This window comes from Lonchura striata, chromosome 22, assembly GCF_046129695.1.
Source record: "Lonchura striata isolate bLonStr1 chromosome 22, bLonStr1.mat, whole genome shotgun sequence".
Taxonomy (NCBI): domain Eukaryota; kingdom Metazoa; phylum Chordata; class Aves; order Passeriformes; family Estrildidae; genus Lonchura; species Lonchura striata.
The window spans coordinates 9053902-9079630 of record NC_134624.1 but is presented as its reverse complement, the minus strand read 5'-3'; the positions used below and the strand labels follow the sequence as shown (position 1 = coordinate 9079630).

Here is a 25729-nt window from a genome sequence, read left to right as displayed (position 1 = left end):
TTTGCCCAAACGTTTGCAGTTTATTTAAACAAGCACATTAATTTACAGTTTAGTACAAAACAGTCACTTTTCCTTCCAAGAGAGGAATGAGACAGTAAAAACCCAATCCAAACAGAACAGACTTGGAAATGTCAAGTTATTGACTTCAAATAAATAGAACATTTAAATTACTGAAATGGTATTGTCACTATTTTCAACACCTCATGTGCAACACCACACCTGGGACTTTTGTTCCCATCCAGCTCCGTGCAGGAACAGCAGGATGGATGCAATGCTGGATACAGAAAATTAGGAGTTCTCACAAATAACTTCATTGGGTTTCTTTAGCACTTGCAGCCTTTGTCTCTCCTGACACATTCTATTCCTTTTATTTTAATATTTCCTATTTGAAAACATCCCAAGAGCAAAGAAAGCTCCATGAATTACAAAGGGCTGAGTGACTGCCCCCAGCACAGCAGGATTCCCACAGGGAAGTGGCATTGCAGGAACACACCACACAAACAAACCCTCCAAGGTTCAGGACGTGGGGCTTGGAGACAATTTTTAAATCAGAGACTTTCCTGGCAGCATCCCCCACGTCCCAGCACAGACTGTATTGTTACAGAGACATAAAATGGTATAATTTGTCATTAGAAAGCCAAAAATAAACCCAAGCAAACCAAGATTTGCTCAAGTGAATTCAAAGTCAAGAAAACCTTCCCAGATGAGGACATTGAAGTGAAAGCCTTGGCTGGCTCACTGGCAAAAGCTGGAGCACCAATATGGACAAGCAACATCTTAATTTCATTAATTTCATACTTTCATAAAGAGACAAAAAAAGCCACTGAAGTTTGAGTATTGATTCATTTTGTTGTTTGCAGCGGGGTTGCAGCAATGTGGAAGTTAAACTTTATTCCAAACCCACATTTGCTGCTTTTTAATGGCAAAATCATCCCTACAAACCTCCAAGGCCTTTTGCTTTCATGTGCAGATGAAAATGAGCAGAATGAGTCAAAGCTTATGAAACCAGGTCTATGTACTTGTTAGAATTCTAAACAACTAATGACTGAATTTCAACTTGAGAATGTGCAATACTGAGAGCAGGAATGAATTAGCTCAACATTGCTGAGCTGGGTTAGTTTTTCCTGGTGTTTGGATTTCCTTTTAAAGCAAAGTATCCTTGCTGGAGGGCTGAGAACACCCCAAAGTTACCTGATTTTCAAAAGTCAGTGTGGAATCTCTGGGTTTTCCTCTGAATGAGCCTGGCCCTGGGATCTCTCACAGGATTCCAGCCCAAACCCTGCCCTGATGAGCCTGGACCCCCTTCCCCTGAGCTCACCATCACCCTTGTGCTTGCAGGGTGTTTGAAATCCAAGCCCAGCTGCTCCAAGGCTTGGAGTCATAAATTCCTAAAGAGGAAAGACCCAGGATGATTCCTTCTGCCAGAACTCTGGAATTCTGAGGGGCCTCTACGGGCACAGACCCAGCCCCTCTGCAGGAATGTTGGACTGACAGGGTCATGGGAACTGAGATTTCTTCCTCTGACACGTTCACAGCAGCCCCAGAAAGTTGTTCCTCTCTGTGGGTGTTACTGTGATGAACCTCAGCTACAGGGGACAGTGAATCTCTGCACCTCAGTTCTGTCATTCCAACTGGATGCTGCAGAGACCCGTCAGAAAGACTCAATTTTGTGAACAGCCAATATTTGATTATGAAAAAATCACCCTGTGGAGTCTCTGTGCTTTTTTTGTTGCCAGGCTTCAAACTTTCTGTGCTGGGGCTTCTGAGGGAAATTAGAGGAGGACACACCAATGGAATAAATCCAGGGAATTGGCCAGGGACTCCTTATTCCTTCTCATGTAACAGAGGAGCCAGCAAACCTTCAATTAAATTAAAAGTTGCAAATGTAGAATTGAAAGGAAAAGCCTTTTTATATAACATAATTAATCTGGAAAACTCACTGCCACGAGAAAACATTGAAGCCAAAACCTATTAGGATTAACTAAAGATTAGGTAATGGATAACTAGAACATGCTCAATTACATTGGATAGGATTATAAACTTCACTATCCAGGACGTGAATTATACCCCCCCAGCCAGGATCACAGCAACTCCTACTCCCAAGGATGATTTTGTAATGTTTTTGTGATTTCTTCTCACTGCTGCTCCAAGGACCCCACACTGAGCTGCAGAGGGAACTGGACATCCCAGAATGGGAGAGCTCTGGTTGGAAATACCAAGGGAAGTGTTAATTGCTCTCTTGTGATGGAGAAATTCAACAGAAGAAACTCAGTATTTGTAGATTTTCCAACCTGTTCTGCCACAATAACATAAATCTTGCTGTCCTTCACTAAAAACATTGTTTTCCTTTCCTAGAGTTCATCAGAATTGGTTTCCACATGGACAACACCATAATTACTTAGCATTCAGAATCAGGCTGCTAGTTGTGCCCAAAACTCTCATCCTAGTGATGACACACACAGATCCTTGTCTGGAATGCACCAGAGAACGGATGAATGGTTTGAACATGAAATGCTTCCTACTTTAAATACGTAAATAATATTTCAGAAAGTCACAGAGGTTTAGAATTGATTTAATCAGAAGAGAACTCATGTTTCCTGAAAAGAAACATCAGAATTCCTGCTTCTCCCAGTGAAGCAGCCAAGGTACCATTCAGCACTCGGGGAGGTGAAAGCAGCTCTGGATGAACTAAAAAAAAAAAAATAACACCTGACTTGAAAATACACAAAACAATATCCAATTTCCTTCTCCAGCAGGCACAGCAGATTGCATAATGCAATGTTTACTCTGGAAATGAGTAAAGGATGTTGGTGGGAAGTCATGGAAAAATCTTAACTGCCAAATGCAACGCTCCCGTGCGAGGACATTGACGTGGCCTTGGGCAAAGCCTGGGGATCTCAAGGCCAGCTCCACCTGTTCAGCTGAACGCCTTGGGAAGAAAGGGGCCTGACCCAAGGAATACTGCATATAAAATCCCTGATCATAAATATTAAAGCTGTGTCTGGGAGCCAACAGCCACGTACAGCGAGAACTCCTACACCGAGGAACGGTGAGCCTTCACTTTCCAGCGCTTGGACCTCACCCGGAAAAAAAAGTACATGATCATTAAAAACAAGGATGATGCCACATAGAGGATGACACACAGACTCATGTCTAGGTTGGAAAATCCAATCCCTAGGAAGGACACAGCCTGCCTGGTCCCTTTGAGGCTCACGGATGCAGCTGAGCTTTTGCCGCTACCTTGGACAGGTCCAGGATTTCCCATCGGCTTCTGGAACACCCTGGAGCTTGGATCTCCTGGGTTCTCCTTCTCCTGGAGCTTCTTTTCCCCATTTCCCCCCGAGTTCTTCAGCAGGTTTTTGTCTTTCCCCTCCCTCGTGCCTCCCTGCTCGTTGTCAGCGGGGTCAGTCTGGCTCTCGGTGTATTTGTAGAGAATGTTTTCACTGCTGTAGTGGGACTTCAGGAATTGCAGGACTTGGGCTTCATTCCAGCTGTGCAGCCCTTTGATTTCTTCATGACACGCAGGACAAATGTCTGGAGTTGGCCACTGAACTTTGGGGAATTTTGGATCTTCAGTCAGATCACCTAATTGGGGGGAGAAAAAATAGAAATGGAAAAAAGTCAGGAGGAATGAAGTGGGAAAGCTGTACCATCAGACACTGCCCAGGGAGTGTTCTGCACTTTCAGTGAGGTTGGCATAAAAAGCCACAGCACAATAATTGAATTAAACAAAGACAATCACAATTTGGAACTTTTCTCACCAATTCTGACTCCGAACATTTCAAAATACAAGCACTAACTCACAATTATTTCCCTTTTCTCACAGTAAAAGCTGCAGCATTTCAATCCCAGCCCCAAATCCTGCAATTGCTGCTTTTAGAAGGCAGGAGCACACAACAGTCTGGGCTCTGCAGGGTTAACCTGAATTATGGTGCAAAACAAACTGCTCTTTTCACTCCTTAATCCCTGTTTTCTGCCTGGTTTGCAAGAGCAGCTCCAAGGGCAGACACTCGGATATTTTCATGTTTCTGTGTTGTGAACCATTCCATCCCAAGCCTGCTTTTCCACAGCTCTGCATCACTACCAGAACAAACATTTGCAGTATTTTAAAAGCCATGTTCATGTTTAAGATGTATTTTTCAGCTAAAAAGTGAGCCTTTAAATATGTAACACTGTCTTGAATTAGATCTAATTTTAACATTTCAGATGCTCACAGCTCTGGCCATGTTTCTGAGCTGAATGCTGCAGCTGGTCTCACACTTTGCTCTAAAAACAATATTTTAAAATGTAAATGCACATAATTTTTAGAAAAAAAAAAGCTTCACCTGGTAAAACCCTTAATTTATTAACCTGATTAGTACACTAGCACTTAAAATATTTAAAAACAATAATTTTGCATTTTATTCTCATTTTATTATTTTTATTCTTTTTAAAAGCAGGAAACTTCCCCATGATTCCGCATAAAATAGGGATTCAAAAGACATTTAAAAGTATTTGTCTCCTTGATATTTACAAGCAAAAGAGCAAATTGGCTTTTTTATCCTAAAGATCATCCAGCAATCAATTTGTTTCAATAAAAAATGCAGAAACAAAATGTGTTACAGCAAGGTTGCAAACAGAAAACTCCCTGTACTTTGTGTTTTCCTGCCAAAGAGGGAAATGCTGTAAATCCTGTGCATTTCAAAGGAACAGGGAATAATTCAATAGGGCAGAGCCATATCCAGGCACCTCCTGACCCCCACCCCAAGGTGTTTTCATTGACCAAACACAATTTTTCACACAGCACCACAAATACAGATGCAGCTTTTAAGGATGAAAATATATCACTGTCCCACAGAGAAATTTTAGCAAACTGAAAAAGCATAATTTAACATTATTATTTATTCCAGTGTGTTTATACTTCTTACTAAAAGGCTGTTTTAGCTGGCTGCTGCATCACCTAAATCAATATCCATGTGAGTTTTCCAATACCTTAATGTTCTAAATAAGTGCATTGCTCCACCACTTGGCAACTCCAAGTCCACAGGAGTTGCCTGTTATAGGAACCAAAATTAGAGGATGTTTTTATTTAATCTCTTATTATTTACTTTTTTTTTCTCCTCAGAGAAAGGAGGCAAACTGTTTGTACTCACAACAGTATTTAATTCTTCATAAATCTTGGGAATGCAGCAGGAGCATAATATGAACACAATGTAGCATATTGAAATTGTAACTAATGCTGCATTACCCAGATCCATAACAGCAGACAGGGATTTAGTGCAAAGAGAAACCAATTTTCTTTAGTGCTTTAGTTACTTGATACCTCCATAACAGAATGGATTAAACACAACCAGTATTTTAACAGCACTTTGAGCTGAAAACACAGGGAGCTGGAGGGGGCACAGATTTCATTTATACAGTAATTTTATTTTATTCAGATGCTGATCTGCCAAGAGTTGAGGTTCTTTTATCCTGAGGAAGCCTCTTGTTCAATTGCCATCATTCTCCAAAACGAAACAAAGGCAGGTTTTAACCCTAAACTGCTACAGAAAGAAATGTAATTATTTTTTATCCACTGCTAAGCAGCTGAATTGCTCCTTTGATTTGTACTCCAGAAAGAGCCTCGCCCAGCAACAGGTGACATCTCAGAAGAAGCCAGCTCTGAAAATGATGTTTTTCACTCTCCAAAGCTCTGGCTCAGGAGTTTTTCTCCCCTACCTGCCAGCCTGTTGTTCACCACGTTGTGCTTCTCCCAGAGCCACAGGACAGCCTGGTCCAAGCTTTTCACAGAATCCATGGATTCTTTGGCCATCTCCTCAAAGTGCTGAGCACAAGCCCTGCACCCAAAGAAGTGCTGGATGTATCTCCTCATGACCTGCAGCACAATTTGGGGGTTGTCCTCAAGACCTGCAGGACAAGGGACAGACACAGCTCCAACAGCAGGAATTTGAAAGGGGGAGAAGGAAATGAAAAGTTGCTCCATTCTTGTTCCACAGAATTGACACCTGATCTGAAATTAATCACTTTTGCAATTTAGAATGGCTGTCTGCACCAACACACACAACTTATTCAGTCTGTACAGCTGTGCTCAAAGCTACCCTGAACACCACAGTCAAATAGAAGTCAAGTCTAAAGCAAAAGTCTCAAAGTCTACAGCAAAATTTCTCCTTTCAGAGTATCTTAAAATTTGAGGGGAAGACCAAACTTAGTTAATGAAAACCAGACATTATTTTTATCAGACAACATTGTGAAATTGTTAATATGCAAAATACACACTTTCTGTATGCCAGAGCTCCTGTGGAATTAGGGACTCTCTCCAAGCTCTTGCCCAATAACTAAATGAATGTTTATATTATGCATTCACCTCTATATTCATGCCCAGGCACTGAAGTTATGGGGATTTTGCCACTGAAAAATCAAGTCAAACCCCCTCTGGCGAGTCCTGCACAGAGTGCCTGTGAGGGTTGTTTGTTACTCCACAATTCTGAGGAATTAGAGAGCACCACAATCTCATTAGAGTTATTAATTCCATGGCTTTTTTGGCTCTGAATGCACAGAGCAACTGCTGAGCAACACTTTGGAGAATAAACCAGGAATTCCTCCTAAAATAAACACAACCACGTGATTCTTTTTTATAACATCCACAAAAAGATAATGGAAAAGAATTATGAATTCAGCAGGAAAATGAGGCCTGCACAGGTTGAGAACTTTGTGGCCTTTCTTGTGTCAGCAGGTAGCTCCTTACATCTCCAAGTGCCTTGAAAAACTAATAGAATTTGTTGAAATCCTAATGGTTTCATCTCTGTCGCACAGAATTTCCGATTCATGCTTAATTGACCCAGTAAATTATGTCAAAATGTATTTAAAAATGTCCTGTGTGTTACCACAAGCACACACTTGTCAAATTACACACATTTTATGGTGCAGATTGATCAAATTACAGGCTCCTGCTGCTGAACATCACCAGTAATTTACTATTGCTTTGTTTTCTTGGGAAAAAATATCAACAAAACCTGCTCAAACTATCAGAGCACTCATCTGATATAGGAAATATATAAAGATTGTCATCAACACCTCTATTTAGATCAACAGGATTTTCTTAAACACAGCAGCAAAACTAAGTCTTTAAAGCCCAAAAGAATTTCTCCTCGGCCATTCAATATCTGTGATTGAACAGACATGTATAAATAAAAGCTATGAGATTAAAGCAGATTAAATTACTGCATTAAAAGAAAGGCTGGGAAATTATTTTGGAAGTTAAAACGAATTTCAGTAAGAACAGTTTTACCATTTATACTGAAATAGGTATTTAGGAAAAACAACAGTAACAAACACAACCAGCAAATTATCTCTTTGTGGAGAAACAAGAGACTCATACACAAATTTAATTTAATCTGTTCTCCTGCGCAATGGTACACCCTTGAAAATTAATTTTGTGAGGAAATCTGTCACATTCAGCAATAAATGTTAAAAATGCCAGATAATTTATTATAAAATCCACAAGCCTGTCTTATTCACACCAACACATCCTGTTACCTAAACCCACATTTCTTGTCATGAAGTGTGCTCAGGAAATTATTTCTACAATGATTTTACACATCCTTGTCTGTGAGCAGTTCTGTCCTGAGTTCCCCTGGATCCCTCCTGCTACTCCCACTGCAGGTTCATATTTCCCCATTCAGCATGAAAATGTATCAATAAAACCCAATAAAATCATTTTATCAAGAAAGCCACAGGGAGTTCACCCAGAGTGCCAGGCCCTCGAGCAGAGGGGACGATCAAGAAAAATACATCTGCTTCAGAAAGAAAACAATTGCAAAATGGCTCATTTTGTTTGTTTTTCTCTTATCAGCCCCGAGATGAATCTTCTATTAACATCTGCCATGTATCATTGTGTAATCCTCCTTTTCTCTTTCCTCCTAAACTACTGCAATTCAGGGTAACCCTAATCTTTAAAGTGGACAAGAACCATAAAACCCTACCTGTGGTGGGAAGGATTAGGGAGTACATCATGCTTTTTAGTAGATGGGATTTAAACAAGCAATAAGGAGAGGAAAACCTCCCAAGACATAATCCCACAGTCTCAGACTGACCCAATTCTTTCACCATAAGAAGTGATCATCACATATCTGGCCCGATTTACAGCCAGGGTTAACTGTGCCAAAGAGTTCTCAGGTTCTACAATGTATTTTTAACTTCAGGCTCATGCCTGAAACACATAATTTGAGGGGCAATTTTGTGTAGTTAAATATTAAGATTTTTTTTTTTTTTTAAGATTTAATCAGAATACTTTAGGACTAAAAGGGGAATTTTAAATTCTGCAGGATCCTGCTGAACAGCTCAAAATCATCCAGCACAAACCCCTCAAACTCACTGGGCAGTGAATGCACTAAATGGAAGAAATTCAATCTACTGCCCCATGAACAACAAACAAAAGCCAACAACAGAATGATTTGCTATCAAAAAATGCCTGTTCTGCAGGAGAATTATTCAGATTTGAAGGATTTTCACTCTGACTGCAAATACTTGACAAATGTATGGATGTAATGTGAAATGGATGTAATGTGAAATAATAAAATCCTTTTAAACATACAATGAACAACTGGTAAATGGAAAATTTTGGAGTTTTATGATGTCCACGTAGAATTCCCATATTCCTTGGAAAAGACATTTCAAAGGTTTTAAATGAAAACTAAATAGAAGTGTAACCAAACAAAGCACTGTCCTGGCAAGAATAAAAGCCAAATTTTAGCATTAGTGATTCTATTTTCATTGGGTGAGGAGAATAGATTTTATAACCAGCATGTTTCTTAAACAGGAATCATCACCAGAATACTAACACTCAGCTTCACAAGATGCTGCAAATCTAAAAATGAGCAATTTTACAGAGTGCTGGCAAAGTTGTAAATCACTGCAGGGATTAATGACAGGTACATTCAGCTGAAAAAAAAAATAAACCAAAAAGTCATAACATTCAGTATTTAAGAAATAACATTACAGAAGGATCAGCTAATGGCTGTACATCTTTTATAGCTACTGAGTTGTATGGTAAAATCTAATTTTCCTCAAATTTCATTCCCAGTGCAACCTCAGGTAACCTGAATCATTTTCATCCCTTTTCAGGGAGCTCAAAAATTCTTTGTTTGAAATTCTCTTTTTCTTTTTTTTTTTTCCTTTTTCTGCTTTATTACTTGCAGCTTTAGGGCCACACACTTTATTTAGCACATTTCCAAACCTTCCTGCTGCAGCCAAGCTCTGACCCCTGCTGGTGCAGCCTTGCAGCCGCTCTCCTCCACAAACTGATTCCTTGAGGATTTACACACCAACAAAAATATTTGCTGCTCACCTGTGTTTAGCAAAGCTTTTGGTCTCAGTGCAGCCTGAACGGTGAGGGTATGGAACAGCTTCCAGAGGGAGCAGCTGTAGCCCCTCAGCTCTGGTCTGCTGCCCTGGCAGCCAACCCACTGGACTTTCCTGGGGAGAAATATCCCAGAAATCTGCAAAAAACCAGATGTATTTAAGGTATGTGCTGCTCTTGGGCCTAAATGTATCACTGAGTGTGGAAGCACTGCTGATCCCACACAATGTGAAGGTTAACTCATGTTAACCTTCTTATAAAATGCAATTGAGGTGATCCAGGGTAAAGAAAAATAAATGACTTTCTGCACTTGTTAATCAGTTCATGCTTCAGGCAAACAAAAATCCTCATGTCTCAGATACTCAGAAGAATCATCATGAAATTCATCCCTTTCGGACAAGATACAAATTGTTTAGTCATTGACATCAAACCTACTAAAATCAGTCTGACAGAGGACACAAAGTAGTTTAACATGTGAAGATTTTAAGAACACAACACACAAAAATATTCCTGTACACTGCCAGAGCTCCAGCTTCTCTGGGCACATCCAGATTTCCCTATTACTCCATAAGGTTTACAGGATTTACAGTGTAAAGCCTTAACTGGCTGTAAAATTCCATATTATTTCTTCTTGGAACAAACCTTATTCATTGCACCTGAAATGCAGCACAAGATTTTAGTTTCTGAGACTTTTCTCTCCTCTTCTTAGAGCACACAGGAGGCTTTCAAATTTCAGACAGAAATAGGGAAGAAATTGTGAAGTTCTGAGCAAAGACAACCCTATGACAGGGCTTTGCTGAAGTGGGATGGGATTCCAGCAGGGAAATCAGAGAGTAGTTTGGGGAAACTCTTCAGGAATAATGCACATTTCACTGGGTTAATTTCCCATCACTTAAACCCTGACCTTCAAGAGAATCCTGCTGACAGCAGGCACAGCAAATCAGAAATATCCTCTGGGAATCTTGCATCCCTGGGGATGACATTAGGGAACAAGTATTGCTGGCTCATTATAAAACCCAGCCAGGATTGCATGTTTCAATTTTCTCATTTCAATTTCTTTATGTGGATGTGGGTTGTTTTTTCCTGCTAATGATTTCACTTTATTTTCATGTTAACCTTCTTATAACTCCATTATGACTGGGGGAGCAGCAGTAAGTGATGTCTTAGACTGATACAGAATCTTATCCTTTCCTAATGCCCTGTTTTATGCTGGAACTGGGAACAGCTTACCCGCATTTTGTTGTTGACCAGATCCAGGATAGCATCATAAGGGATTTTGTCTAATGGAAGGCTCACCAGCCACTCCTGCAAGGTCTCTAACAACTTCACCACAGGCTGACGGCCAGGAAAAAGCTGAGAAAAATAAAAAAAAAAAAAAGAAGAAAACATTTGCAAGCACAGATTTCATTAGCAACATGACTCTTTTGGTTTTATACAAACGTTTTTGCCATCTGTAAAATGCTTAATTTTGTTTTTCTGAGGAGCAAATTGTTCTGCTTTCGGTAAAAAGCCAGCTGACACCAGCTTTTGCTTACAAAATCCAACGAGTTTTTTTGTGCAAAATGTTAAAAAGTAAGCAGGCAGGGATGCTACAGAACAACTTGACATTATCTAGGATTTCACATTAAGATAATTCAGTTCAGAATGTTACTCAAAACACCTCAGTGAAACAGAGAGGCTGAAATCCTTCTCATTTTTGGAAGATCAGTCACAAAAATTAATTGCTTTTAATCAGATTTCTGTAAGTTTAGGAGTTATTATCCAGAAGAAGACCTTCCTTTCATGTGCAACAGTGATTTCCAAAGTGATCTGGAATCAGGGACTTCCTTAACTCAGAACTCACAGGAGCCACAGCCTGGCAGATGAGTGTGAGGAACTGCAAATCAGTGGTAAGGCCATTATTTTACAGCAGAAATGCTATTTTGTTTAATAAGGGTTAGAATTATTACAGAATTAAGTATCTGCCATTCTTTAGGACCCTTCCAGAGGGAGCAGGATTTCAGTCATGAAAATTCCCCAAACAGGAATCAGAGATCTCTGTGCCTTTGGCCTTTGGATTGACCATCACTATAAACAGGAGAAAAATACAAAATAAATTTTCTAACAGAAACAACTGAAAATATCAATGAGAGAAATGAGGAAAGTCTTACATGACAAAAAAAAAAAAAAAAAAAAAAGCAAATAAAGGATAGGACAGGGGAGGTGGAGATGAGCAGGCACCGAAAAGAGAACATTCCCCATTTATCATCAAGAGCCAGGGAATCAAATGACATCAGCTGGCCAGGAAGCATAGGGAAGGACAGAGGATGCTTTAGGGATAATATGATGGAAAGATTACCACCACACTTTCTTAAAGAAATGAGGCCAGCTGGAGATTTCTGACCTCTGATGGCTGCAGGGGGGAGCTGGCTGGCTAAGGAACTGTCTGTCTGATTTTCAGATAAACCCAGATATTTGGAAATATTTCATATAGGCCTTATTATTCCCTTAAGAGTTATTAATTCAACACCGTCAGTAAAAATAAAGATATATTGGTCATTTCAGGAAGCTGGCATTATAAAGCAAAATTATTTTAATTTTTTCAAGTCATATCACATTACATGTATTTTCTTCTCATGCAAATGTAACACATAAGCATTTTTAAATTTTAAATACTCAATTACATTCAATAGCTCAGTTATTTTTGAATACCTATTTAATCAAAATCAGTACCTCAATTATATTCAAAATTCAGACAGAAGCTACTAACGTCTCTAAATAGAACAGCATTTGCCAAGTATGCATTAATGAAATCCAAAAGTCAAGAATGAAAAACAAAGGTTGTTTTAATCCCACTGAGTAACAATAGCTACTTATCCTGAAAATCTGATAAATGGACTATATTTACAGTGTTTGTTCAATATGTTGCAGACTACTTAAGCTTTATTTAATTTTGAGCCCCCTAAGGTGAAATTAAATTGCATTTTAACCCTGTAAGTATGTCAGAACAGCAAACAATACCTCAAGAACAGCCTTTAAATAAACCCACCAAACTCTTTTTTAAGCTACTGAGGATGCACACACTCAAACACCATGCAAGCCATTTTGAGAGACTTATGTCCCACGATAAATTTTCTGGTGGAGTCACTTCATCTACACAAATAATCAAAGCCCAGAAGTGCCTACCTTGGCAGAGATGGTGACAAAGTCCTTGAAGGTTTTTAGCTCAGCTCCCTCGAGTGCCTTGTGCGTGGCCAGCTCCACCCGGAGCAGGAAATGCAATCCTGACTCAAGGTCAGCCATGTAGAGCCTGGACCTGGAACACAATCAATCCTGGGCTGCTGTGGCAGCCTCCTGCCACCCCTTTGCTCACCACTCAGAGGTAAAATTGATGAGAGGAGGTGACATTAAAACCCCCTCCTCCAGCACTGGTGACCCCACAGCCCTGCCCAGCCTGAGTTTGGACAACTGAGGCACAACCACACATGAGAAAAGTTTTTTTTTAATATATTTGACTGAATTTTTGCCTCCCAGCCAGCTTTACCTTGTGATGAAATTACAGCCCTGGTGTAAGGAAATTACAGCTTCTCTGCTGGGCTGGCCACAAACAGAAACAGGATATGCTCTGAACAACAGGGATTCTGCACAGGGCAGGGGTGCAAACAAGACTGAAAATGTCAGTGCTGGAAAGGACTCAATTAAAAATCCTCTCCCCAGTGCAGCAGTTTTGCTGCAGGTCCTTTACCTCCCAGTTAAAACACAGCAGCTATCAAGACAAGAGTTCTGACAGGTACAAGTAAACCATATAAACCAAATAAAACATTTTCCAAGTTCCTTCTCACAACCAAATATCTTCATAATTAAACTTGCTTTGCAAAGTACAAATGCATCAGGCACACAGCCCCAGCTTTCAATGCTTTTCAGGCAGTGTGAGACAGAGCAATGGAACTGAACAAACAGAAGTTCACAGAGTTCATGCTTCTTTTTAGAATTCAGCAGCACTATTGTTGCTAAAAAACAGAATTAAAAAACAATCATTGAAAAAACTGGCTGCTCCCACCTCCTAAATAACATGCAGGAAAGAACATTTTAAAAGACAGAATCATCTATAATCACATATACTACAACTATAATTTAATTTAAGCCACAGACTTATTCTGAATTTATCTCCTTAATTAATTATGTACTCACTTAAGTTATAAAAACCAGCAAAATTCTGCTTCAAGTTTCTTAAATAAAGAGACATCCACATGAATGCAGGAGGCTCTCCAAAAGGATCCTATTTAGAAGATACTTGGAGTGGAGATTCATGTCAACAAGATTTTGCCTTTCTGGAAAGCAGCTCAATTTAACTAAGTTGTTTTGCTAACTGAATGTTCCATATAAAGTATTTTATAATAGTCACTGAAAGAAGATGACACTAATAGTGTCCATGAAAGGAAAATAAGTATTATATTAAAGCACTCAGTCCCACATCTTTTCCATCTAAAGATGCTGAGGGATTATCTCTCTGCAAAGGCTTTGCATCCTTCTCTCAAAGAGGGAAAGAGGGTGAAGATAAACCTCAGAGGATTTGGGGTGATAAACATCTTTTACAGTGACTTTATTATTTGCTATTATACTTGCATTTGACAAGCCCTTTTCAGTGGGCACTGTTGCACTATTGCACACACAGAGAATTTCCTACAGAAATGTTACAGCTTGGTATTTTACCATGTATTTTTTCAGGGACGCTGATCACTTCTTTCAGGTAGTGGGTGTTAAGTCCTTGGTATTTTCAAGGCAATTGAATATTTCACAACACTTCTGGTAAAAACATTCTTTCCAGAGCAGTGCAGACATTTGCTGCTACAACCAAAATACCTCAGTAATTTCACCTGTGAATTGTTTGAAAAACTGCTCACAACTGAACTGAATGGAGTGAAATGAAGTAAAATATGGAACTGCACTAGGATTTTATAATAAATTACGGCACAGCTTCCCACGCGGCAGGAAAAAGCTGCAGGTAATTCTTAATAACCAAATTTATAAAAATCAAGGGCATCACTTACTTATCAAACTCTTTCCACACCTTGATTTCTGTGCTCTCCTCTTTGTTTTCTGGAGCAGGCAGCTGCAGTGGCAAAAGGAGTTTTTTCCTTACACCTGGCAGTGACTTCAAATATGAAGAAAAGAAAGACCGTAGAGGCTTCAAACTGCACATGGACAAAGACAGATCACTTTTAATCTCAGACTAAGTGAATGTGCAAAGCAAATAACTGTATTTATAAAATAAGCTATTCACTTTGGTTTATGTTTTACAGTCCTAGTGCAGCATGGCCTGTTTAGATAAAAAGTGAAAAGAAATAATGTTCAATTTATAAATAACAAATCATTTGGATTAGAGGTGTGAAATTCTGTTCAAAATAAGAACAAATACTATTTATCCAAATGTCAGTTCATCTTACACAAGAAATGTTTTTTTTAAGAACTTTGATGCTTTGTATATTTTTTCCACTTATATTCTAAAGTTTTCTTCCTTCCAGAAGTATCAGAGTAATAAACTGGAGCTAGAAATAGGCAACAGTGATTAAGTAAAAGCAGTATTAGGTCTTTCATTGATAATATAGGGAACACACAAGTTCAGGCAGTAGAATGTATTGATGAGGTGTCAGGACATCAAATCCTGACATTTTTATAAGTTAAGTGAACCTCCCCATAAGCCTCTGACAGATAATTACTTACTTGTTAATTAATCCATGGCTGCCATTGGGCTGTATCAGGTAGCATGAGGGGACTGAGGTGACCCCCAGTTTCTCCAGGAAAGGTTTATCAAAATTCAACGCTCTCCTCACCACGATGTTTTCATACTGGACCAAGTCTAAGATAACCTGGGTAACAAGAGGATGCCATGAATTATACATTGTTCAAGGAATAGCCAATCTTGCAGGACAAGACACATAAACAGGTGAAGTGCATCATCCTTTAAGGGCATCATTAAGCTGTTTGCAGGAAGTGCAGCTATGGCTGCTCTGTGCACACGAACTTAGAGAGATTTACTCTTCTTTAGAAATTATTACTTCTATCTTCCTTTTTCTTAATTTTATTTTTTCTTGGTCTAGTCTACTCTTTTCATCCTTCCTTCCATCGGTGATAACATATGGCCTCCTTTTCTTCAACTGTATGGGAAGGTTTGTCCATTTTGTCTTGTGCTGTAAACTTGAAAACAATGCTATTTTCTGTTCCACTAAACTATTCTATAAAGCTCAAATACTACATAACACTAACAAACATTTTTTATCCTGAAAGTAGACTCCACTTTGTGTTAATCAAATTACTCTCTCTTCCCCTCTAACTGTGGATAATAAACAATAAGATAAAAAGCTGAGGAATTTATAACCTTCACATTTCTTCAGTAATGCCCACCTGCATCACCACAGCAGTTCCCAGAAAACAAATCCTGATTCCAAAGTGATCCCCACATTTGGCAGCACAATCTCCTCCACTCACGACACTGGGCCACCTCAGCATCAAATCTAATTAGAAACATTTTGCAGACACTGGATACTTCCACACAGATTATGCTTGGATAATTATGTATTTTTTTTTTCACTTATCCTACATCTTAGCAGGAAGAGAAAAGTAATATTTGTCTGAGCTAACAACAGGCTCACTGGGTGGGGAAATGATGCCCAATCAAATATTTTATTGGAAAGCAAAACCTAAAGACTTCAACTTCCTCTGTGTTTCAGAACTGGATAAATAATTTTATGCTACCGTCTTAATTTCCCCAAATTTATATGTGAAGAAAGGGAACTGGAGAATTTAGATTATTACAAACAGTTATCCAGAAGACTGAGTACTAAAAATGGTTCTCTAGTAGCAACAAAACAATAATGTAATCTGGCAATATTTTTTTTGTGATCTATAAGATATGACATCACTTTCTGTTGTAAGCAAGTTCCTCTGCGTGAGTGAACACCACAGCCCTGTAAAATCCCTGCGTTTTATGATCCTCCAAACACGTGTGACCTGCTCTAGTGCTGCATTCAGGGAGCTGTTGCTTGGCTAAGTAAGCTCAAATCCAGCTGGTTTATGGTGGCATCCACTCACAGTCCCTCTGTCCCTCACAAGTCCCACGTTACCTCTCGGCCCACGTAGGAGCTGTTGCTCTCAAACACAATGGCTGTGTAGTGGTGGCTGCTCTTGTCAAAAAGAGATGGGAGATCACTGGAAAAGAAAGGCAATTTAGCACAGAATGTAATACACCCACTGTTACTCATGGGATTTCCCTTCACAATCCAGCAGAACTGGTATTAAAAGAAAAATATTTTAAAATATTTTTAGTTTTCTACAGTTTATTTAATTAACTGAGTAAACAGAGAGCAGCTACAGTTGAAAATAAGGAACTTACAACACTGGATCCAGTGGTGGGCAAGCAGGAGGTCTCAGCTCCTGGGAATGGTTCTGGAGGAAGTCAATCATCATCTGACGAAGTGTTTGCAGCTCTCGATCTGCTCCTGCTGGGAACAGGTTCCAAAAAAACACAACCCTTCAGAAAACTGAGAAAAAATGACTCACATGAAGGTTTGCTGTGCATGCTTTTCTGTGTCATTTTTTTGCTTTAAATTCAGACTTAAAACTTAGCATACTATTTGGCAGAAGAAAAGGAACTAAGGATTTTGTTGTAGGATTTCATTTCAATGTTGCTGTGAGATCATATTTAAAAGCTGTCATCCCACCCTAAAATTAACAAAACCTCAAGATTTTTTCAAATGTATCCATCTGCCTGCCTTGTTGATTTTTTCTTCAAACAATGCTTAATTCTCAATGTGAACATTTTCACAGCAGTTGCTGTGGGCAACTTCAGCAAGATAATAACCACAAATTAAAATCTGCCAAGATGTATCATTCCTACCAAATGGGGAGCCCACAAAGCCATGGAACAAGAGGAGGAACTAACTTAAGTGTGAGAATATTTTATTTGCTTTAAAAAAAAAAACACATTAAAAAGCAGAAAATACTTTAAATGCCCAAGAGATAAAACTAAGGTTCTCTTGTGCAGGAAGGGTTAATGGTGCAGGTGGTCTCTCTCTGACCTTTGGCCTTTTAAATGTTCATCCATGGAAAGGGACAACATTACTTTTGTCCCAGACAAACCACCTCAAGCTGTGATCCTGACAAACCCTGGGATAAGCCTATTTTCAGGGAGTCACCATCTGAATAGGGGCTCTCCTAGTGCACCTCAGGATGCCTGGAAAGTGGCTGAGGGATCAAAAGTCAGCATTGAGCAAATTGGATCTCGTGCTGATGAGGAGTGTGGTGGGGAAAAAAGGGATTAAAAAACTAACAAGCCATTGTTAATTGTTAAAAATGAACAATTTGTGAAAATTATGAGCTACATTAAAAAAAAATTAACGTGATTCCTAAGTTTCTTGGAGAAATGTTTTGCCTGCTTAAAATTCTGATTAGCACTTCATAGAGTACTTGAAATATTCTGTCTTAAAGAGTTATTTAGTGTCCACCCCACCCCTGTCCAAAGGAATTGACAGGCAAGGGGATTTTGCTGGTTGTGTGACACAGCCCTGGCTGACAGGAAAACTGCTCTGGGAATTTCTCACAGTAAAATGTTCTTACCTTGGTAATTTTCTCCAGTTGTGAACTGCTTTGTAAATGCTTTGAAGTACTGTGTGGGAGAAGAGAAAAGTCACTGTATCAGACAAAAAAGCCCAGTTTAAGGACAAAAATGGCTTTCAAGAGTTTTTTACTTTCACAGCTCTAACTACAAAATATTTTTATTTATCTGCTCAGGAGACAGTTTTCCCTCTTAGCCTGAGAGCTCCAAAAAGCTGCTTCTCACCTACCTGAGGGCTAGAGGAAAAATACTTTAATGCATAATTCAATGGTGTGTATTGATCCTGCACTGCAAACATTAACCCAAACACAAATGAACTGATCACCAAACCAGTGCTACCAACTGTGTGTGTACTTGGAACACTATTCACATTTTCCCAACTCCCTCCAGTGGTTAAACAGGAGATCTAAGGGAGCTTGGCTGCCTTCTGCTACAAAAAAATAACATGGAAAAGATTCAGTGTTTAATAAAGAGGATATAACAATTTACACTTAAAACTTTTGAAAGTAAAGGAAAATAAAAATATTTGTTTTATTATCAGGATAAAAGATCACAAATCCTGCACTGAAATGTTTCCTGTTCCCTCTCCTGTCCTCAAAACAGTTTATTCAATTCTCTCCATCCACCACATTTTGCTCATACTTAATAATGTGATTAATTCAAGCTGACTGAGAAGGTAAAAATTGCATTTATACTTTAAAATGAACAATGGCAGATACTTTTGGCTAACACGGCATTCTCTTTAAAAGTCACTTTAAGCATTCTATTATGAAAAATATTATAAAATTAATCACAAAAATAGCAAAGGATATATCAAGAGTAATTTTTTAATTGGTCATGCAATCACTGTTTTCATGATGCAATTTCAATGTGTTCCCTTTACTTTCACACACCAAAACGAAAAACATTATCCTGTAATTCTGAATTTGAAAAATATTTATACAAATGGTTATTATCTAATAAATCTATTGAAGCTAGGGGTTATATACATGTAATAACATACTTTACAGAATTTTATCTTCTTTCAATATCAGAACTGAATTACTGCTCAAAACAGCTATATCAGCTCTTGCATTCAGCAAAACCCCCTCCAATTAATCTTTTATCAACTCTGCAGTTTTCTCAGCAAAGCAAAACTCCAGCTACAGAACAATGAGTTACACAGTTTAGTTACTAGAAAACATGCATCATTTGCCTAAGGCAGGATGTTCTGCACTTACCCTAAGAGTTGGGTAATAGTGAATCCCATATTCTTTGCACGTCTCATAGTTCCCTTCTTCCCCACAGTCCAGCACTCCAACTCTAATTGCAGATTCCCAGTCTGCAAACAAAGATATCTTTCAATTTTCAGCAGGAGTGACCACAGATCCCAGCTGATGAATTACCTTGCTTCCCATGGAAACCAGCAACAGGACTCTGAGATTCCACTGGCATAAAAATCCAGCCCTGGGTCGATTCTCATTTGCCATTCATTTCCATCCCCCAGTGTAATACAATCTACTGATTTTTAAAATAACTAAAACCTCCCTGTTTTTCTTGGCTGCAGCAGTGTTTTCCATGCACCTGAACAAGAGGAATCTCAGCACACAATGCAGCAGATCCAGTGGTGAATCCAGGAAGATGAAATCAGGGCCAATCCAACACTTGCAAGGAATTGGATTGAATTCCTCAGCTTTTCCCATTAGCTGTGCTCATAAAATAGAGCCTGCAGAATTCATATAACTGAATAAAATTCATCCAACAGTTACTCATCCACATGGCTGTCAATTACAAACCCATAAATTTGATGTACCTTGTGTTAGAGCTTTTTTAACAAGCTGGTTTTTTTCCAACTTACAGTTTTCTGAGAGGCCTCAGAATTACACACAGCCCCAGCTCATGTAGTGTCTGCTGAAAGCTGTATTTTTCTGACAGCATTGCTCAGAGATATATTAGTTATACTCCAAAAAATACCTGAGTTTCAAGTAGAGTGTTTAATAGTTGAGTTTAAGCATCACTCTGACTTTCCTTTATAGCAATAACCACGAGAGGTCAATGATTCCCACAAATATGCTTAAATAACTTCAATAAAAGCTTTCAACTAACTTACAGCTTTTTCCTTCTATTTTTGCTGGGAATTTATCTTTTTGAGCTAGGCTCTGCTGCAGCAATCACTTTAAGGAAGAACCACTCCAAGACAATCCTTAGACAGTTCCTTTATAAAGCAAAGTTAAATCAAACCAGCCGTGGGCAGAATTTGAAGATCCCCCACAATTACCAATGAGTTTTCAAAAGCATTAAAATCAAACCTGCTTTTATAGCAAAGAGCATGAAAGCTTCATCAAGTTCAAGAGCTGATGGACAGTTCTGGTCTGTGAAATTTAGCTTGACCTTTACTTGTGTTTGGAGGAGGCCAGGGCAGCTGATGGAGAGGTTTGTGCTGAACATGCCAAGAGCTGAGCGGGCACCAGGAGAGCCCTCAAACACGCTGGAGCAGATGGGCACCCATTCACAGCAGCACAAAGAACACGACAGCCCATTTCATCAAATAAAATGCAAAATACAACAGAAAAGTTTGGCTTCTGGTTATCTCCTTCATTCAACTTCCACCACTCCTCCTCCTTTTTCCACCTGTCTGGATCCTCCTCCTCACCATGAATGGGAGCTCTCTGAACATAATGCAAATAACCCCACACAACAAAGCAGCCCCACCCCAGTTAAACACTCGGGTTAAAGAGCACCAGCTGGGATGTGCTGCTTAGCATTCCTGTTGCTGGAAATTGAGCTTTTCCTTTCCAAGGGATGCCAGAGTTGCTGGAGTGCACAGCCAACACTCTAGAGTTACTGCGTTACTGCAGCCTGGGCTGGCTTTTTTTTAAATGCTGATTAATTTTAAATTAGCATTAGTGGTTTTGGAATACTGACTCACAAGCGATGGGAAAGAGGCAGATGAGGGATGCATTAACCAACACAATCTCTGTTTATGCTAAACAAGCTGCAGTGGATGAGGGCTGTGTTGGACAAACTGGAATCCTGCAGGTGGGTCAAACCTCCCACGTGAGAAATGCCAGAGCATTGAGCAGTGAGTTACAAGGAATTCACTTCCTTTCCATAAACCTGGGTGTTTTCCATCAGGAAGTTTCAGTCAGGGAGGCAAAAGGCTCATCACATGCACCTCTCTCTCACAGCTACTTGAGAGCTGTCTATTTTCACATTTGGCTGTTTCCTGAACAAGGTGATTGCAGTTCCCCACCAAATGTGTTCAAAGAACAGTTTCTAGCAGGAAGTCATTATTGCTGGATTTGAAACAAAACCTGCTAAATCTGGACAGTTACTCCAAATACTCAGGAGTGAATTGATTCTGTGTATAATTCACAGGTTGTCCTATGTGGGATTTCCAAGCATTTGTTACTACACTTAATTCCAGCCTGTGGATATAGACTTAATCAACTTTTAGACAGAAAAAGGATAATTAACTCTAATGGCCACTTTGGCCACTGCCAAAATGTGTGATCAGGAAAGGAGCAGCACTGATTGAGCTCAAAGCCTGTTCTGAGAGGGAGTATCAAAATAAAAACATAAATTACACAAAAGCAAGCACTGATCCTATATTTTAGGAGGATTATGTTCTGCTGTGAAGTCTGCAATGGTAGTATTGCCAAGATTTAACAAATGAGAAACAAAATTAAAATTAGGTCTATTAGCACAGGCCTTTATTTGGACAAAGCTGTTGCACCAATTCAACTGGATTTTGTTTGGACACCAAATCAGCAAACATAACCCAAATGATTTAGGAGTTCCCTAATGTAAAACCTTAATATCCAACAGATGAGTAAATATCTTTGAAAAAGAAATGTTGAGACAGATTAAGTGGGCAAAATGTTTTAGGTTTGGTTTCTTTGATGAAGCTACCAGTGAAAAGTGTGACTGTTCTCAGTCTCCTAAAATCCACTCATCCAACCTGAAAATGGAAACATTTGGCTGACAACACCAAAAGCCAATAGCATTTGCTGTTAGTGCCAATGTTCACAAACATTCAAAATCCACTTTCTAAATGAAAGTTTTCATAAAAACTCAATGGATTAAAGGAGAGAGGCCTTTAACTGATTGCAGTGATACAAGTGTATAACAGCATCTGCAGGTGAGAAAGAAAATATGTATTTGAAGAAGTCTTTGCAAGTTACAAAGGTATCACACTGTTGTAATCCTACCTAAATCCCTGTTTTATTTTGACCAAAGCTCTGGCCAGTTTGGGCTCTTCATGCTCTCCACTGCTGTGCTCAAAGACCTCCTTGTTACTTCAGAGGAGAAGATCTAATATTATTTTGGCCACGAGCAGATTAAAGCAGGAGAGGAAATGTTACATAAACTTATGCAAATTAAACAGAAGAAAGTTACTGGTTTATAAACAAACCTTCCATGCAAGTAAGGAGCATTTGAAGTGCTCTGGAAACCACGACAGTTCTGTGTGTTTCTCTGCTTTTGAGTTTTCGCTCATCAATCACAATTCCTCAGCGTATGATGGACCTATTTTAATGTGGGTTTCTATTTCCGTAGATCTAAATGTACACCTAATAATTCACCTTCATTTCACGTGAGCTGTTAATGCTTTTCAGAGTGTCACAGAACAGCCAGAGCTCGTCAGCTCCTCTCAAAGTGAAACCATGAGTGCATTAAAACTGTTGTATTCATCCTGGAAACATCTCCTGGGTGAAATGTGAATTAAGAGCAGTTTAAAAGCCTTTTCACTGCTATATTAAGCATATTCCTACAAATCTGATCTCAGGTTTCCTCCCCAGCAGAAGTACTGAACTTTCATTGACACCTCAGGGGCCTCCTTGTTTCCTTACATCTGCAAATAGAGTAAAACTCTTCAGCACCTGCCAAAAAACCTGAGCAGGCTAAGAGACAGCAAGGTAGGTCCCTCGGGATAAGCTGCAGATGCCACCATTACTTTTAAAGTCACTAATTGATATATCTGAAAACCTGATTCTTACTTTGCTTGATTTTTATATTACTTTCTGGTGGTTCTTTTCCCCCTTTGAGTCCATCCACATTACATTGAATTTGCAAGATATAAATCAAGTGTGTGCACGGCCTCTCCAGTACCACAGTATTTTTTGCTTATCTTCTGAAACAAGCTGCTCTTAGAAGATAAACATCATGCCTTCAAGAGTTCAGTATTCACAGGGCCACTTACATATAAACCACACTGCTGTGTGCATGCAATGTAATGTTTTATGCCTGGATTCCTTCAAAACCTTTAATTTGGAGGTGTGCTTCCACCATCCACCTCTTGCTCTGTCCCATGTGCTACTTTGGCTGTGTGGCACCACCAGAGCAGGGGATGATGATGATGCTCACACTCCAGAGAAGGAGATGAGGGTGATGGATGAGGATGATGGATGAGGGTGATGCTCACACACCAGAGCACCTCCAGAGCAGAGGATGAGGGTGATGCTCACCCCAGAGCAGGGGATGAGGGTGATGCTCACCCCAAAGCAGGGGATGAGGGTGATGCTCACACTCCAGAGCAGGGGATGAGGGTGATGCTCACACACCAGAGCACCTCCAGAGCAGAGGATGAGGGTGATGCTCACCCCAGAGCAGGGGATGAGGGTGATACTCACCCCAGAGCAGGAGATGAGTGTGATGCTCACCCCAGAGCAGAGGATGAGGGTGATGCTCACCCCAGAGCAGGGGATGAGAGTGATGCTCACCCCAAAGCAGGGGATGAGGGTGATGCTCACCCCAGAGCACCTCCAGAGCAGGGGATGAGGGTGATGCTCACCCCAAAGCAGGGGATGAGGGTGATGCTCACACTCCAGAGCAGGGGATGAGAGTGATGCTCACACTCCAGAGCAGGGGATGAGAGTGATGCTCACACTCCAAAGCAGGGGATGAGGGTGATGCTCACCCCAGAGCAGGGGATGAGGGTAACGCTCACCCCAGAGCACCTCCAGAGCAGGGGATGAGGGTGATGCTCACCCCAGAGCAGGGGATGAGGGTGATGCTCACACTCCAGAGCAGGGGATGAGGGTGATGCTCACCCCAGAGCAGGGGATGAGGGTGATGCTCACCCCAGAGCACCTCCAGAGCAGGGGATGAGGGTGATGCTCACACTCCAGAGCAGGGGATGAGGGTGATGCTCACACTCCAGAGCAGGGGATGAGGGTGATGCTCACCCCAGAGCAGGGGATGAGGGTGATGCTCACCCCAGAGCACCTCCAGAGCAGGGGATGAGGGTGATGCTCACCCCAGAGCACCTCCAGAGCAGGGGATGAGGGTGATGCTCATCCCAGAGCAGGGGATGAGGGTGATGCTCACCCCAGAGCAGGGGATGAGGGTGATGCTCACACTCCAGAGCAGGGGATGAGGGTGATGCTCACACTCCAGAGCAGGGGATGAGGGTGATGCTCACACTCCAGAGCAGGGGATGAGGGTAACGCTCACCCCAGAGCACCTCCAGAGCAGGGGATGAGGGTGATGCTCACCCCAGAGCAGGGGATGAGGGTGATGCTCACACTCCAGAGTAGAGCATGAGGGTGATGCTCACACTCCAGAGCAGGGGATGATGGTGATGCTCCCACGCCAAGGCACACGGCTCACACAGCCGCCGGGCACACGTGGCATGGCCCGCAGGTGACACAGCGACCGAGGCCCCGCGGTCCCCCAGCCCAGCGCCCCTCGGGGCACCCGCGGCCCTGCACCGGCCCCGGGAGGCCGCGAAGGGCCGCGGCACAGCGGCACAGCGGCCGGGCGGCGGGGCCGTGCGCGGGGACCCGCTCCGAGCCTCACCTTTGACGTCCCCCGCCAGCGCTCGCCAGGTGGGCGCGAAGGCGATGCAGTGGCCGCAGGACGAGCTGTAGAACTGCACCACCCAGGCGGCCGAGGAGTTGAGCAGCGCCGGCCGCACGGAGCTGGCCGTCAGCACGGTCAGCGGGTCGTGCCCGGGCCGGTACAGGCGCGCCGTGGCGGCGGCCGCCAGCAGCACCAGGAGCAGCACCGGGAACGGCAGCGGCACCGGGAGCGGCGCCGGGAGCGGGAGCAGCGCCCGCCGGCCCCCGCCCGCCGCCGCCATGTTGGGACGCGCGAGAGGGGCGGGGCGGGGCCGCGCCATAGCAACGCGCCCGCCATGGCGGCACGGCCTGAGGGCAGCGGGCCCCGCGCCCCTCAGGGGAACGGCGGGCGTCCCGTGTTCCTTGGCGGAGCCGGGATCGCCCGTGTTCCCGAGGGGACCGGGAACACGGACCGATCCGTGTCCTCTGAGCGGATCGGGAACCGTGCCGTGTCCCCTGAGGGGAGCGGGGATTGTCCGTGTCCCTGACGGGACTGTCCGTGTCCCTCAGGGAAGCAGGGACCGTCCGGTGGCCCTGAGGGGGGCAAGGACTCTCCGTGTGCCCTGAGCGTTGCAAAATAGAGAATATATAATTTTTTTATTAAAAAATAATGTTCTTTGATGTTTGATTCAATCCGTGAAACAGAGAGCGACCAGCAAGCTCCAAGCGTTAGAAAAGCGCTCGTCACTCAGGTGGCCAAGCACAAGAACAGGTTGCCCAGGAAGGGTTTGGAGTCTCAGAGGGGATATTCCAGAGCCATCGGGACACGGTCCTGTGCCCTGTTTGGAGTTTCCCTCACCGGAGATACTCCAGAGCCATCGGGACACGGTCCTGTGCCCTGTTTGGAGTTTCCCTCACCGGGGATATTCCAGAGCCATCGGGACACGGTCCTGTGCCCTGTTTGGAGTTTCCCTCACCGGGGATATTCCAGAGCCATTGGGACACGGTCCTGTGCCCTGTTTGGAGTTTCACCGGGGATAT

The 25729-nt window shown here is 41.6% G+C and overlaps 1 protein-coding gene across 1 annotated transcript; it reads right to left on the bottom strand.

Moving 5' to 3' along the window:
* On the bottom strand, nucleotides 1–24990 carry QSOX2 (quiescin sulfhydryl oxidase 2). Its single transcript, XM_077787956.1, has 12 exons — nucleotides 24708–24990; nucleotides 19151–19251; nucleotides 17933–17981; nucleotides 16709–16815; nucleotides 16441–16530; nucleotides 15041–15186; nucleotides 14368–14511; nucleotides 12503–12632; nucleotides 10568–10690; nucleotides 9326–9476; nucleotides 5698–5886; nucleotides 1–3585 (listed from the first exon to the last, which is right to left on the bottom strand). Exons 1-12 carry the CDS (start codon nucleotides 24988–24990, stop codon nucleotides 3035–3037), a joined length of 2064 nt encoding a protein of 687 aa, XP_077644082.1. The 3' UTR covers nucleotides 1–3034.
* Nucleotides 24991–25729: the final 739 nt, after the last annotated feature.

Bases quoted from the DNA above. Each gene is read 5' to 3' on its own strand.
- QSOX2 (XM_077787956.1), bottom strand. From the start codon at position 24,990: ATGGCGGCGGCGGGCGGGGGCCGGCGGGCGCTGCTCCCGCTCCCGGCG. The intron at 16,531-16,708 runs TAAGTTCCTTAT...TTGCCTTTCTTT, and splicing joins CACCACTGGATCCAGTGTTG to TCCAGTGATCTCCCATCTCT. The intron at 10,691-12,502 runs GTAGGCACTTCT...TATTTTTCTCAG, and splicing joins TTGTCACCATCTCTGCCAAG to CTTTTTCCTGGCCGTCAGCC.